The following is a 12768-nucleotide window of genomic DNA, read 5'->3' as shown; positions in this document are numbered from 1 at the left end:
TGACTGTAATTCTTAGCTCTGGTATTAACACAGCTATGTCCTAGTAATGTCATCTGATAGGCAAATTTCTTGGCGTTATCATAGATGTTTTTCTTTCCCCTTATAATCATACTCGTTTAGGCAGTAAATCTTAAATTTAGTACTTCTTTAATATATCTTGACTCTATCCCTCTTGCCAATGTTTTCATTCAAACTTCAGTATCTCGTTCCTGAATTATTACAGTAGTTGTCTAACTGGTCATATTTTATATAATATGGTATAGAATTCCTTGGTGACTGACTCTGTTCTCATCTGCCTGTTTCTATAATAATATTCGAGTAAATTGTTTATGGTACCACTCATACACTTACTCCATTGCTATTTCATGACTTTGCTTGTGATCTTCCCTCTGCTTGGATCAGCTAATTTTCTTTCTGTGAGATTCAGTCCTAGTGTCTTTTTCAGTAAGCTTTCCTTAGAGCATCTAACTTCATTATTTTGCATATAGATATCCAGTTGTCCCAGCACCATTTGTTGAAGAGTGTTCTTTCTCAATTGAATTGTTTTGGTACCCTTGTTGAAAAACCAAGTGACCATAAATGTGGGTTTATTTCTGGATTCTCTATTTTTATTCCATTTATCTATACATCTGTCCTTATGCTAGTACCACACACTGTCTTAATACTGTAACGTTGTGGTAGGTTTTAAAATTGGGAAATGTGAGTCTTCCAACTTCATTCTTTTTCAGGATTGTTTTGCCTTTGGCTATTCTGGGTTCTTCGAAGTTTCATATGACTTTTAGGATCAGCTTGATAATTTCTGCAAGGAAACCAGCTGTGGTGTAGATAGGAATTGTGTTGAATGTGTTGGACAATTTGGGGTATTTCTCCGCATTTTGTTTGTTTTAGTTAAGAGTTATTTTCCTTCAGTTTTTCAAATTTGATATTTCTGTGTATTTTTTTGACATGACAAATTGTGCCTTCTAAGGCACATAACACAATAACAGGTATACAGGCTTAACTTTGTGAAGTGTGTTTGTTGTGAGAAGAGAAGAATTTTCTTATTGGTGGTGTGATAATTCATTTGAAAAACCTTTTCCCTATATATTTCACATCTTTGTGGAAAGTTTTAGAGCATACAGAAAAGCAGAAAGAGAGAAAAAGTCTATAATTTCACCATTCAGAATTAATATCGTGTGTGTGTATGTATGTAAGCTCGTTTTATATATTTCATTTAACCATATAATACTTGTATGTAGGGAATATCTTTTCATCTCCCTAAAAACTAGTGGTTGTTTAAAATGCTGTATCCTATCTCATTTTGAGATATTTAATTCCCTATTGGGCTTATGTTTAGTTACATTTTTTCTAAATTATAAGTGCTATATGAATGTTTTTATGATTAAATCTTTGCATAGATTCTTGACTATTTTCTAGGGCAAGTTCCTATAAGTGGAATTGCTGGTTCAAGAGGATGTATATTTTTAAAGTCTTTCTTGCCATTTTTTTTAGTATTATAGTGTGTTAATGACAGTAGTTTATTCACAATTTGAAAAGGTAGAAACAACCCAGTCCATGAATGGATAAACAAAATGTGGTATATACATAAACTGGAATATTGTTCAACATTAAAAAGGAATGAAATTCTGATACATGCCATAACATCAATGAACCTTGAAAACATATGTCAAGTGAAATAAGCCAGACTCAAAGGGGCAAATATTGTATGATTACACTTGCATAAGTTACCTAGAATAAGCAAATTCACAGAAAATAGAATAGAGATTACTAGGGGCTGAGGAGATTGAGAGTTATTGTTCAGTGGGTACGGAATTTCTGTTTGGGATGATGAAAAGTTCTGGAAATGGATTGTGGTGATTGTAGAACATTGTGGATGTACTTAATGCCACTGACTTGTATACTTAAAAATGATTAAAATAGTAAATTTGATATTACATATATTTTACCACAATAAAAAAAAACACTATCATTAATTCCAGAAGTTGAGACAAAAACCACCTACTGAGAAATTATGTACTTGTTTTGCCTAATTGTGTGTTACCTAGTAGGTAAGTGAACTCAGGGTTTGGTTACTTGTTTTAAATATGATGCACTGATAGATGAGGCTGAGAACTAGATTCCTAACCAACTTTCATGCAACATGAAGACTTACTGAGCTATATACCAAGTAACCTGCTAGGCACTGAGGACTACAGTGGTAAACAAGATAAGACACAGTCCCTGGAGTCTGCTGGTTGCTAAGATTGGACACAAAAAAGAACAAACTTATTATTAAGAAAAAATGGATTAAACAATCAGGTGATTTGTTTGCTCCTTAATGATTTCCTTTGTGGGGTGATTTAAAAATATCCCTTTTTCCCCCCCTTCAGGTTACTATGGAAACATGACCACATAAAAGGAAGTCCATTCTGATAATTCTGATACCTGATATGTAATTGGACTGAAGAGTAGAACAGGAAAAAATTTAGTGCCAACCTTAACAACAATGGCTACTGATTCAGGGGAGCCAGCTAGCACAGAAGATTCTGAGAAACCTGATGGAGTTTCATTGGAGAACAGAGTTCATCAGGTGGCAGCAACTTTGACAGTGGAAGCTAGACTGAAGAAAAAAGACGGTACCTTCTCTGCTTCTGGAGAAACTACAGAAAGGAAGAGATTCTTCCGAAAGAGTGTTGAGATGACAGAAGATGACAAAGTTGTTGATTCTTCCTCCAAAGATGAGAGAATAAAGACTGCAACAAATATTCCAAGAGTAGAAAAACATCCTACAAATGTGTTGAGAGGTGGACAAGAAGTTAAATATGCACAATGTTCAAAGGCAACTTCCGAATCCTCAAAAGATTGTTTCAAGGAGAAAAATGAAAAGGAAATGGAAGAAGAAGCAGAAATGAAAGCTGTAGCTACTTCTCCTAGTGGCAGGTTCCTGAAATTTGACATAGAGCTAGGAAGAGGAGCATTTAAAACAGTATATAAAGGACTGGACACTGAAACATGGGTTGAGGTTGCTTGGTGCGAGCTGCAGGTGGGTATATAATCTTTTTTGGTTTTAATAAATTCCAGTTTTAGCTGACCTAGCCATCTGAGTCATCTAGGATTAAAATGTATAACGGATTAAAATAAAATGAAGGGCTTGACCCCCCCCACCTCCCTATAATTATGCTCCTTTCCTAGATTCTCAGGAGCTTATGCCAATCTTTTTTTTCTTCTGTTATTTTCCCCCTTTGGTTTGAGGGGGGAAAAACTCTATTGTGGCTTTCCTTGGGGAAAAGCTCTTAATTTATTAACGTTAGGAAATTCCTGAAATTCTTAATGTCTCATTTTGAAAACTTTTAATAAATTTATGCCTTGTGAGTTGATTGTTATAATAAATACTTGAGAGTGTGATATGTTAGGGATATATTCTGTGTGATGTCTCCCTTTTCTCTTTTTCTTTCAACCATTTTTTGGGGATTCGTGTACTGTTTTTTAGAACAGGAAGTACTTTTCTTGATTGAGTACTTGTATTAATATAAACTCCCCAATGCCTTTGAGTTTACCTCAAAGAGGATCTGTGGAAGAAATAATCAGAATATACTGAGGTTAGTCAGCTGGAATGTGTTTTAAAAGGAGAAATGAAAACAACAGGACAATAGTTGAATCACTTAGGTATTTGGTTCCATAATAGATATTTATGTGGACTTTTAACTAATGAAGGACTAAATGGGGATAGAACATCACAGAAAGATTTGTAATAAGAATAGTCTCAGACAGATATAGGTCAAATATAAGGAAATCCTTTGTGATCTCAATCAGCTCAAAGGAAATGGTCAGTGTTCACATGAGATGCTTAAAATTAATATTGAATAAAGCCAATAGGTTGTTGTTGTTCAAATTCCAGTGGTCTCTGTGCCTGTAGGTGTGTATGTTTGTATTCTGATTCCACCCATTCTGAATATGCCATAGATTGCCATTTAGATAGGTTGAAATTTAGTCTAAGTCCCTGCATTTCTAGGAAGCCTTTTGCTAACAGTATGGTTTCCAAACTTTGCTATTTGTAAAAGTCAGTGTGTGCTTCTTATGCAGTTTCTGGAGCTTATTGTCATTGATTCAGATTCAGTAAATCTGGGTGGGAGGCAGACTGATTTTTAACATGCTTTCAAAGTGTAGGAAGTCCCTTAATGACTCTTTGAAATGCAAGTTACTTAGTAGCACATTCAAGCCCTTCAAGTACTTGAAAGGTGTATGCAGGTGTGGGGTTTGTCTGATTTTCTTCTCACCCTCTTTTTCCCCTTTAAGAATTTTGTAAGGTCTGTGTTGCAGTAGAAATATTAGATAATGCAAGCAAATAAACGTCAAAACCACCTGAAATTCCACTACTTTGAGGATGCTTTAAACAATTTAGTTATGTACCTTACTGGACTCTTTCTTTTGCATAAATGTATATCTGACTGCATGTTCCCCCCACACACACACAAAATGGAATCATACTATAAGGTTTTACAAACTTTTCTTTAACTTACCACGAACATCTTTTCATTACCAATAATTGTACGTTTACATCATTATTTTAAAAGATGCCCTTTTAAGTTACTTAGTCCTCTATTATTGGACATCTAGATTTTTCTCCAATATTTCACTATTATAACCATGGTTGTGGTCAACATCCTTGTATGTATATTGAAAATTATGTAAATTTTAATTTCATCTCTGCATTGTGACTTTGTTAACTCTCATCTTTAAGTGATACTCTGTATATGGGGGAATAATTTCCATTCTCTTGGTAGTAGGTTACATAGTAAAGATGTGTCAAGTATTTTGCAAATTGTGTACTGTAGCCACGCTAAGGATGTTTAGGTAAAACTTGAAGAAAATATTCTAGTGATAGCAACTTCCTTCTATCACTCACCTGTGGAAAGATTCAAAGATCCCATAACATCTTACTATGCAAAGTGTGGTCTCTGTACGAGCCGCATGGACATCACCTGGGAGCTTATTGGAACTGCATGTTCCTAGGCTTTATCCGAGACCTACTGAATCAGAATCTGCCTCTTAGTAACATCTGCAGGTGGTTTGTCTGTGCAGCAGAGTTTGAAAAGCACTGAAAGAAGGGACCCGTTCCAAGAACTAGCTGAAATTAGAGGAGGAATTTTCTTAATACACTAACATGAGCTTCATATTATATATACTGATTCCTGGCATTCACTCTAGACTTTCCAAATCGATCGAAATCTCCAGGATACAGGGGCACAGGAACTTATTTCTAAAATGTTCCCCAGGTAATTGGATACGTGGCTGGATTTGGGACTCTCATGTGGAGCAAATGTTGTAAATTACATAAAGTACATTTTAATCTACGCAGAGATCAACAATGACAATTTTCTATTCTGAAAGGAATGTCAGAATTAATGAAATTAATTGATGTAATTCATTTTTTGCATATTTGGAATTAAGGAAAAGTAACTTATTTAGAATCCCAGAAGGATAAGGGCATCATCTTCGAATTACCTTCCTGTGTTATGCAGTTTGTAATGGACAATTTATCGTATTTTTTCCATAAATTCTTACTTCTTTATTATATAACATCCCAGTGAGCAGTTTGAATGTTTCAATTATTCTAGATTCTTTTCCAATCTTTGTTTATATATGTGTAATATATAAAATTGCTGGCAATACTTTTGTTATCAATTTGATGTGTATTTTTTATTTATTAACATTATTAAAATATGTAAACAATATTCATACCACCTCTTGCTTAGTCTCCTCCCCTGAAATTAGGAAGTTCTTTTCTTTCTAAAATTTTATTTTTTTGTGTGTTGGATTTGAAATTCACAGCTCAACAAAAGGTTTTTATATTTGTTTTTCTTGATGGCATTTCCCCCCATTGAGGATATTTAAGCCTTGTGTAACAATTCTGAAAAACACTATCCATTTGTTTAGAATACATTGACCTCATGGCGGTGCAGTGAACCGGGAAAGATTTTACTGCTGATTTTTGACTTTGAGGATGTTAAAAACAAACAAACAAACCAATAAACCAACAAACCCTTTGATGGTGTAGGTCAGATTTCGGATTTGGCCATAATGCATTTCAACAGTTTGTCATATTTATGGTTTCTATAACTTCATTTTTTTATGCATTAGTAGAAAGACTTTGTCCTATTGTTCTTTGTAAAGAACTTGGTATATTCCTTGGTAATACCTTGTTAAATTGGTAATTTACTGTGAGTGAGGGCTATAAGTCATAATTTCTGTTTAGAAGACTGTTTATTTTAGTTCATGATGTTGAAATACCTGGTCAGATGTTACTTAAAGGTCTGTTTTAGCAACTCTTAGAAGGAGTCAATCATAAGAGTTTGTAATAGTTTCCTCCTCCACTAACAACTTCAGAATTAGCAGCATTCAGCTTTTACACATGGAAACATAACCAGTTTTTGCTTTGTTACAACTTGGAAACATATTTCCACTAGTACATTTTTCATTTGTTTTCTTGATGGAACTGTTTTCATATAGTGGGGCTATTTTCCAAATGAAGAACATCATTGATGTCTGAAAATTTTTGTTGTTTGATTGTTTCTAAACTGTATTTGAGTGTGCTTGTGATAAGCTTCACAGTGGATCAGATATGTGATTATTTGCTTCTCAGGGTAATTAAACAGGCCTCCTTTAAGTAGCATCTAACTAGACATGTAACAGATCTAGCTATAGTCTCTGAACTGAACTAAAATGGCACTGAACAGAAAGATTAAAAAAAGACAAAATTGTAGCAGGTTGACATGTTGAGTGAGTGAGCATTCTAGTACACTTTCATTGTAGTGAATGTATTCAAAGCAATGCAATAGAAGGAACAGCTTAAAAATCTATACTTCTACACCTAAAGCTTCTATCAAAATTGTGGAGAAACTTGTTTCCATTTTGTTTTCATGTATCATCTAAAAATACTTTGGGGAGAAGTGTATTTTTAGACATCAGCTTTGCATTTAATTGTGAAATTAAAATTAGATGATAATGTGAAAACCGCTGAGTTTCCAATGAAGGAAAAAGTAATTAAAAATACATGCTAGAATTTCTGTTTCTGAATAAATATTTTTGTCCAAAGTATTCACTCTGGGATATTTTGCTCTAAAAGTATTTTTGTTATGATCCTCTTGGAAATGTTTCCAGATTCTGTTTGAGTCACACAAGAAAATGCTTCATTACATATAGCCACACCCCAAATAGTGTTGTAAAGTTTGATTTCCCATCATCTTCATCAGACCCAGCCCTCAAAGTGGAATACTTTCATGGGCGAAGAATGATTACATTTAAGGGAGGAGGGATAAAGTTTGCTTAAATATGTATGTTCTAGTATCTGTTTAAAAACTAGTCAAATGACTTTATTAAGTATAAACCAAAGGCAGATGCTTTCATAAAATGAGAAAGGGTGAGTGACGGGAGACAGACTTGGTCTGAGAAATACTCATTTTTCCAGTTACTTCCATGAGCTAGTTTTGAGCTAACTATCTGCTTGATAGATAAAAAATTGATACGTATAGTAGGCTGAATAATTGCACCACAAAGATGTCCCTGTACTTATCCCTGGAACCTATGAATACGTTACCTGCAAAAAGGACTTTGCAGGTGCGATTGAAGATCTTGTGATTGGTTGATTATCCTGGATTATCTGGGTAGGCCCAGTGTAATTACATGGGTACTTATGAGAGAGAGGAAGGATAGCCATAGTCCAAAGGAGATCTGATGATTGAAAACAGGTTGGAGTGATCCAAGGAATGTGGGCAACCTCTGAAAGCTAGAAAAGGTAAGGAAACAAGATTCTTACCTACAGCATCCAGTAGGAACACAGCCTTGCCAACACCTTTAGTCTAGTGAGAGTCATTTTGGACTTCTGATCTCCACAACTGGGAGGTAATAATAAATTTCTGTGTTTGTTTTTTTTAAATTGGGGAATATTGGGGAACTGTGTTTTTCCAGGACCCATCAGCTCCATGTCAAGTCGTTGTTTTAAAGCTAGTTGTGGAGGGTGTAGCTCACTGGCCCATGTAGGAATCGAACCGGTGACCTTGGTGTTATGAGCACCGTGCTCTAACCACTGAGCCACCTGGCCACCAACTGGCGGCTCAGCTTCAAGCTCAAGCTGTTATTTCCAATCTAGTTGAGGAGGGTGCAGCTCACTGGCTCATGTGGGAATCAAACCGGCAACCCTGGTGTTCTGAACCCTGCACTCTAACCACTGAACCAATCGGCCGCCCAATTTGCGTTGTTTTAAGCCACCGAATTTGTGGTAATTTGTTACAATAGCAATAGGAAATGAATATAATATTACAGAGCTGCCATTCATTCATTTGTTCCATTCATCCAACAAATAAATATTTAGTATTTATAATATATCAGAACTGTGCTAAGTGCTAGGGACATTAACGGGGATAAAAAGCAGATACAGCTTCATTTCCATAAAGCATAACTAGAGGGAGTTCAGAGTAAGAAGGAGGTTTGGCGATTGGAATTAGTGAAAACAGATGAAAGGGCTGTTAAATATAGGTTTGTTTGGAGGAAATCGTTGGGTTGGGAGAAGTAGGCGTCAGGGATACCACTCCTTGCTATTTAGTTTTCTCTTTTTAAGTTTTTATTCTGTGGTAATTTGCTACTAACAGAAGAAGTGCAAAGATAGTATAGAAAGTTTCTATATGCTCTTCACTCAGTTTTCCCTTCTGTTAATATCTTAACCAGAGACCATTTATCGAAACTTAATTATCATTTGTACAATACTATTAACTAAAGTACAGAATTTACTTGGATTTCACCAGTTTTTCTACTGATGTCCTTTTTAAATGCTATGATCCAATCCAGGATCCCACATTGCATTTAGTTGTTAATGTCCCCTCAGTCTCTTTCAATCTGTGATAGTTCTTTAGTCTTTCCTTGTTTTTCATGATCTTGAACTTTTGAAGAATGCTGCTCAGTTATTATGTAGAACATCCCTTAATTTGGGTTTGCCTTATGGTTTCTCATTAGATTTAGGCTATGGATTTTGGCAAGAATACCACATGAAAGATGCACCGTTCTCAGTGTATCACAGCAGGGGGTACATGATGTTGATAAGGATTTCTGGTGATGATAACCTTGATCACTTGGTTGGGGGGTGTCTGATAGGTTTTCTATACACTAAAGTTAGTATTTTCCCTTTGTAGGTTAATATCTTGCGAGTACTTTGAGACTGCAAATATCTGTTTCTCCTCAATCTTTCCCCCATTGTTTTGGCATCCACTGGTATATCTTGCCTGTAATAAGTATACTGTGGTGTTATAATGGTGATTTTTTTGTCAAAATAAAGTCTTAAAATAATCCTTTCACAGAAATGAGGCAGCTTTATGTAGTAAGAATATTTGTTCTTTGCTAAAGATTATGTTCTTCCATCCTCATCGGCTGTCACAATCAGCATCTTTTTTAAAGATCAGTTTTTTCTTCGCAGCGACACCTACCGGCGGCTCGTTGGCTATCCAGGTATGGTTTACAGCCTAAATGTGTAACCCTGTCAAACAAGAGCTCCACTGTTGTTTCACATGCCTGAATGTGCTGCGCTAGTCCCAGTGTTTTCTGCACGTCTTGGCAGATGTTGGAGAAGCACTACTGGAACTTCTCCTCACAGTCGTTCTTGCTTTTGCCACAGGTCTCATAGCACTTGTTGTGGTAGTTGTAGCCCTTTGTCAGGGAAGGGATGCCGATGTTAAGATGAACACCAAATAGTGGAGCGCCACATCTGTTCGGCGGGGAGGTTTTATAACCATACCATGGGAAAAGCTTAGATCCATCACTGCTCGTATCCTGGCAGATCCTGTCCTCGCCTCCCAGTAGGTTCAAGGTGGCGTTCGGGTACGTGTCAGTCTTGTGAACGCCATTCCAGATGGTCTTCAGGGTGGCCCTCCAGTCGGTGGCTGCGCCGGCTCCAGACATCTGAGCACAGCAGTCAGGAGGAGGAGAGTGAGCGTTGGCCCCAGGAGCTTCCACCCAGTGCTGGGCAGTCCTGGGTCCCCCCGTCACAGGAGCCGTGACGGAGCCCCTGAAGGCGCCCTGTGCCAGACTGTCACTACAGGCTTCATGCCCATGCCTCCTTCCTGGCTGGCAGGCCCAATGGTGATGTTTCTATGATCACAATTCCTTTTACATTTATTAATTGGAATTACCTCTTGGTTTTATGGGGTCTCCTCCTAGGTATCACTGTTGAGTTTCCAGAAACCCCAAAATTGGGGAATTTGTTGAGGAACTTTAGTATTTCTTGTTATTAATAATGGTATACAGTTTCCATTATCAAAATTAATATTAATTGAGCACTTATACAGGTACTTAATTTGAATATTTTTTTAATCCTCCCAATAGTTACATGAGATAGGGATAATTAATTTTTAGGTTTAGAAACTGATGTTTAGCTATATTAAGTAACTTGTCCAAGTGGGCAGAGCAGGGATTTGTATTCCATCAATTATCTATATAAAACATTTGTATAGATGACTTAAGAATTTCCCCTTCATTGGTTATTTGAGCAGATCATTCTTTTATGGTTTCAACCATTTTTGAACAAATTATTTCTTAAATTGACCTTATTTAAAATAATGTTCTTAGCATTAAACTGCTGAAACTCAAGGGGTACTAATTAATGGTGTCATTTAAGGACACTCCTTGGCTTGAGGAACAGTTTCATGGTTGGGTTGCCTTTGTTTAAAGTCTGGCCTTAACCTTTTATCAATGTCTAGAGGTGGTTGGACACATTGGGGAGATTGACTCGATCTAAGTTAAAGGCCTAAATCTAAGGCACAAATTTATTAATTTAGAGTGAGGAATATAGTTGTTAGGTCAAATGCTGTAGTTGATCTGTAGGCTAGATACGAGATGTGATCACAAAATACAATGAATGTTTAAATTTTAAAAATTATTACAGTAAAAGACACATTGCCATTAATCCCCCTCAAAATACTCCCCCTTGGTTTGAACACACGTATCCCATCATTCTGGGTACCTGAAGTACACCTGGAAGTCCTCTTTCGTGAGTGTCTTTACTTCATCCTCCGTCGTGACAATGCTCTATGTCACACATCACTTCTGGTACGGCAATTTCTGTCAAATAAAAACATTACGTGTGTCCTCATCCACCTTATTCACTGGATCTGGCACTGTGCGACTTCTGGCTCTTTCCCAAAGTCAAAATGATCGTGAAAGGAAAATGTTTTGAAGGGATTCAGGACATCGAGTCAGCCAGGACTGCGCAACTAAAGACACTCAAGAAAGAGGACTTCCAGAACTGCTTCAAAAAGTGGCAAGAACGATGGGATAAGTGTGTTCAAAGTGAGGGGGAGTATTTTGAGGGGGATTAAGGGCAGTGTGTCTTTTACTGTAATATGTTTTTTTAAATTTAAACATTCACCTTATTTTTTGATCACATGTCATACATGGGAAGCTAAATTATAATCAGGAGCTGGCCTGGTAAGTCCAGAGTCAGAACAAAGGAACTAGATGTTCCTCTGTGTCCTCCTGCTAAGACAATAGACTGACCAAATGTTCTGGATGCTCAGGTGCTCTTTGTTCAACGGTACTAGAAGACAAGTGAACCTGGTTCTGTGTTTCATTCCCCTTTCCATATGTTATCTTGTCCACCGTTGATGATTACCTTTCTTTAGTATTAATACATTGCTGTCTAAAAGCTTTTTTTAAATAATAAATCTTCCATTATATGCATATACCATATTTTATTTCTCTATTCAACAGTCGATGGATGTCTGGCTGAATTTTATTTTAAACAAATTTGATTTCTTTTGTTTGTTTCTTTTTTTTTTTTTTTTTAAGGAGGGTGCAGCTCATAGTGGCCCATGTGGGGATCGAACCGGCAACCTTGGTTGCTTACAGCACCATGCTTTAACCATCTGAGCTAACCAGACACCCCTTAAAAGCTTTAACATGCTAATATGGCCAGACTATGGCTTATATATGATGATTTCTTAATTAATTCTTTGATGTTACTATTTACAAATTGTCATTGCCCTAGTGTGTTGTTTCATTCAGCTGTAGTTCTGTGGTTGCACACTGTTTTTCCATGGAAAGTGGTTTGTGAGTGAGGTATCTATAGACATTTTTGTGAATGTTGTTTCTGAGTGGTGGAGTGGTAAACTAGAAAGTTCTTGGGTTTCAGAATTCAGCAGACCTGTGTTCCAGTGTTGCCTGTGCTAGTCAGATACCTTGGGCAAACTAAGCTGCTTAACATTTTGAAGTCTTAGTGTTTTACTTTTTTAAAAAAAGAAAAATATAATAATTATTTCTGATATACAAAAAATAAAGAGCAGCATAATGGATCTTGAGTACCTACAGGTCATCTTGAAAAATAAAATGTTGAGGATTAGAGGTAATGCTTATAAAACATGTGGTACATGTTTGAATGCTCATTAAATGCTAGTGATAAAATACTGAGCAACTTTGTATTTATCCAGAACAGTCATTGATAGACTGCTTTGTAAGTTAAGCACCATTTTGAAGCCTTAAGACTGTTCATCCTTATTTGAACAAGTTATTTAATAATACAGCTTTTATAACATTGTTGATGATTTCTTCCTTCTTTCATGTTTGCAGAAACAAATCCATATACCCTCTGACCTGGTTCTGTAGTTCATTGTTGGTGTTTGCATTAAGAGACATAGCTGATAAAGCCATAGTTTACCTTTTGGAAATAAATTGTTTCTTATCTTGAAGAAATACACATGCAGGTTAGTCATGTTGGTATTGTGTCTTGTCTCAGGAAAGATTTTGTGT

General features: G+C 36.3%; 1 protein-coding gene and 1 pseudogene across 4 annotated transcripts in view; one reads left to right on the top strand and one right to left on the bottom strand.

The window, feature by feature from the left end:
- Window positions 1-12768, top strand: part of WNK3 (WNK lysine deficient protein kinase 3) — a 162243-nt gene that overhangs the window by 24551 nt on the left and 124924 nt on the right. For all 4 annotated transcript variants that reach the window (XM_074323555.2, XM_019710840.3, XM_074323556.2 and 1 more), the window contains exon 2: window positions 2370-3022. In XM_074323555.2, coding sequence (XP_074179656.2) covers window positions 2486-3022 — 537 coding nt within the window. In that variant the 5' untranslated portion in view covers window positions 2370-2485. The remainder of the gene's footprint in view (window positions 1-2369; window positions 3023-12768) is intronic.
- Window positions 9421-12731, bottom strand: LOC109434104 (group XIIA secretory phospholipase A2 pseudogene; annotated as a pseudogene).

The sequence above is a fragment of the Rhinolophus sinicus genome, chromosome 18 (genome assembly GCF_057876585.1).
Source record: "Rhinolophus sinicus isolate RSI-liver-muscle chromosome 18, RSI-T2T, whole genome shotgun sequence".
NCBI classification, from domain to species: Eukaryota; Metazoa; Chordata; class Mammalia; order Chiroptera; family Rhinolophidae; genus Rhinolophus; species Rhinolophus sinicus.
Note: the sequence above shows the minus strand (reverse complement) of the source record. Positions and strands in the feature narration are given on the sequence as shown.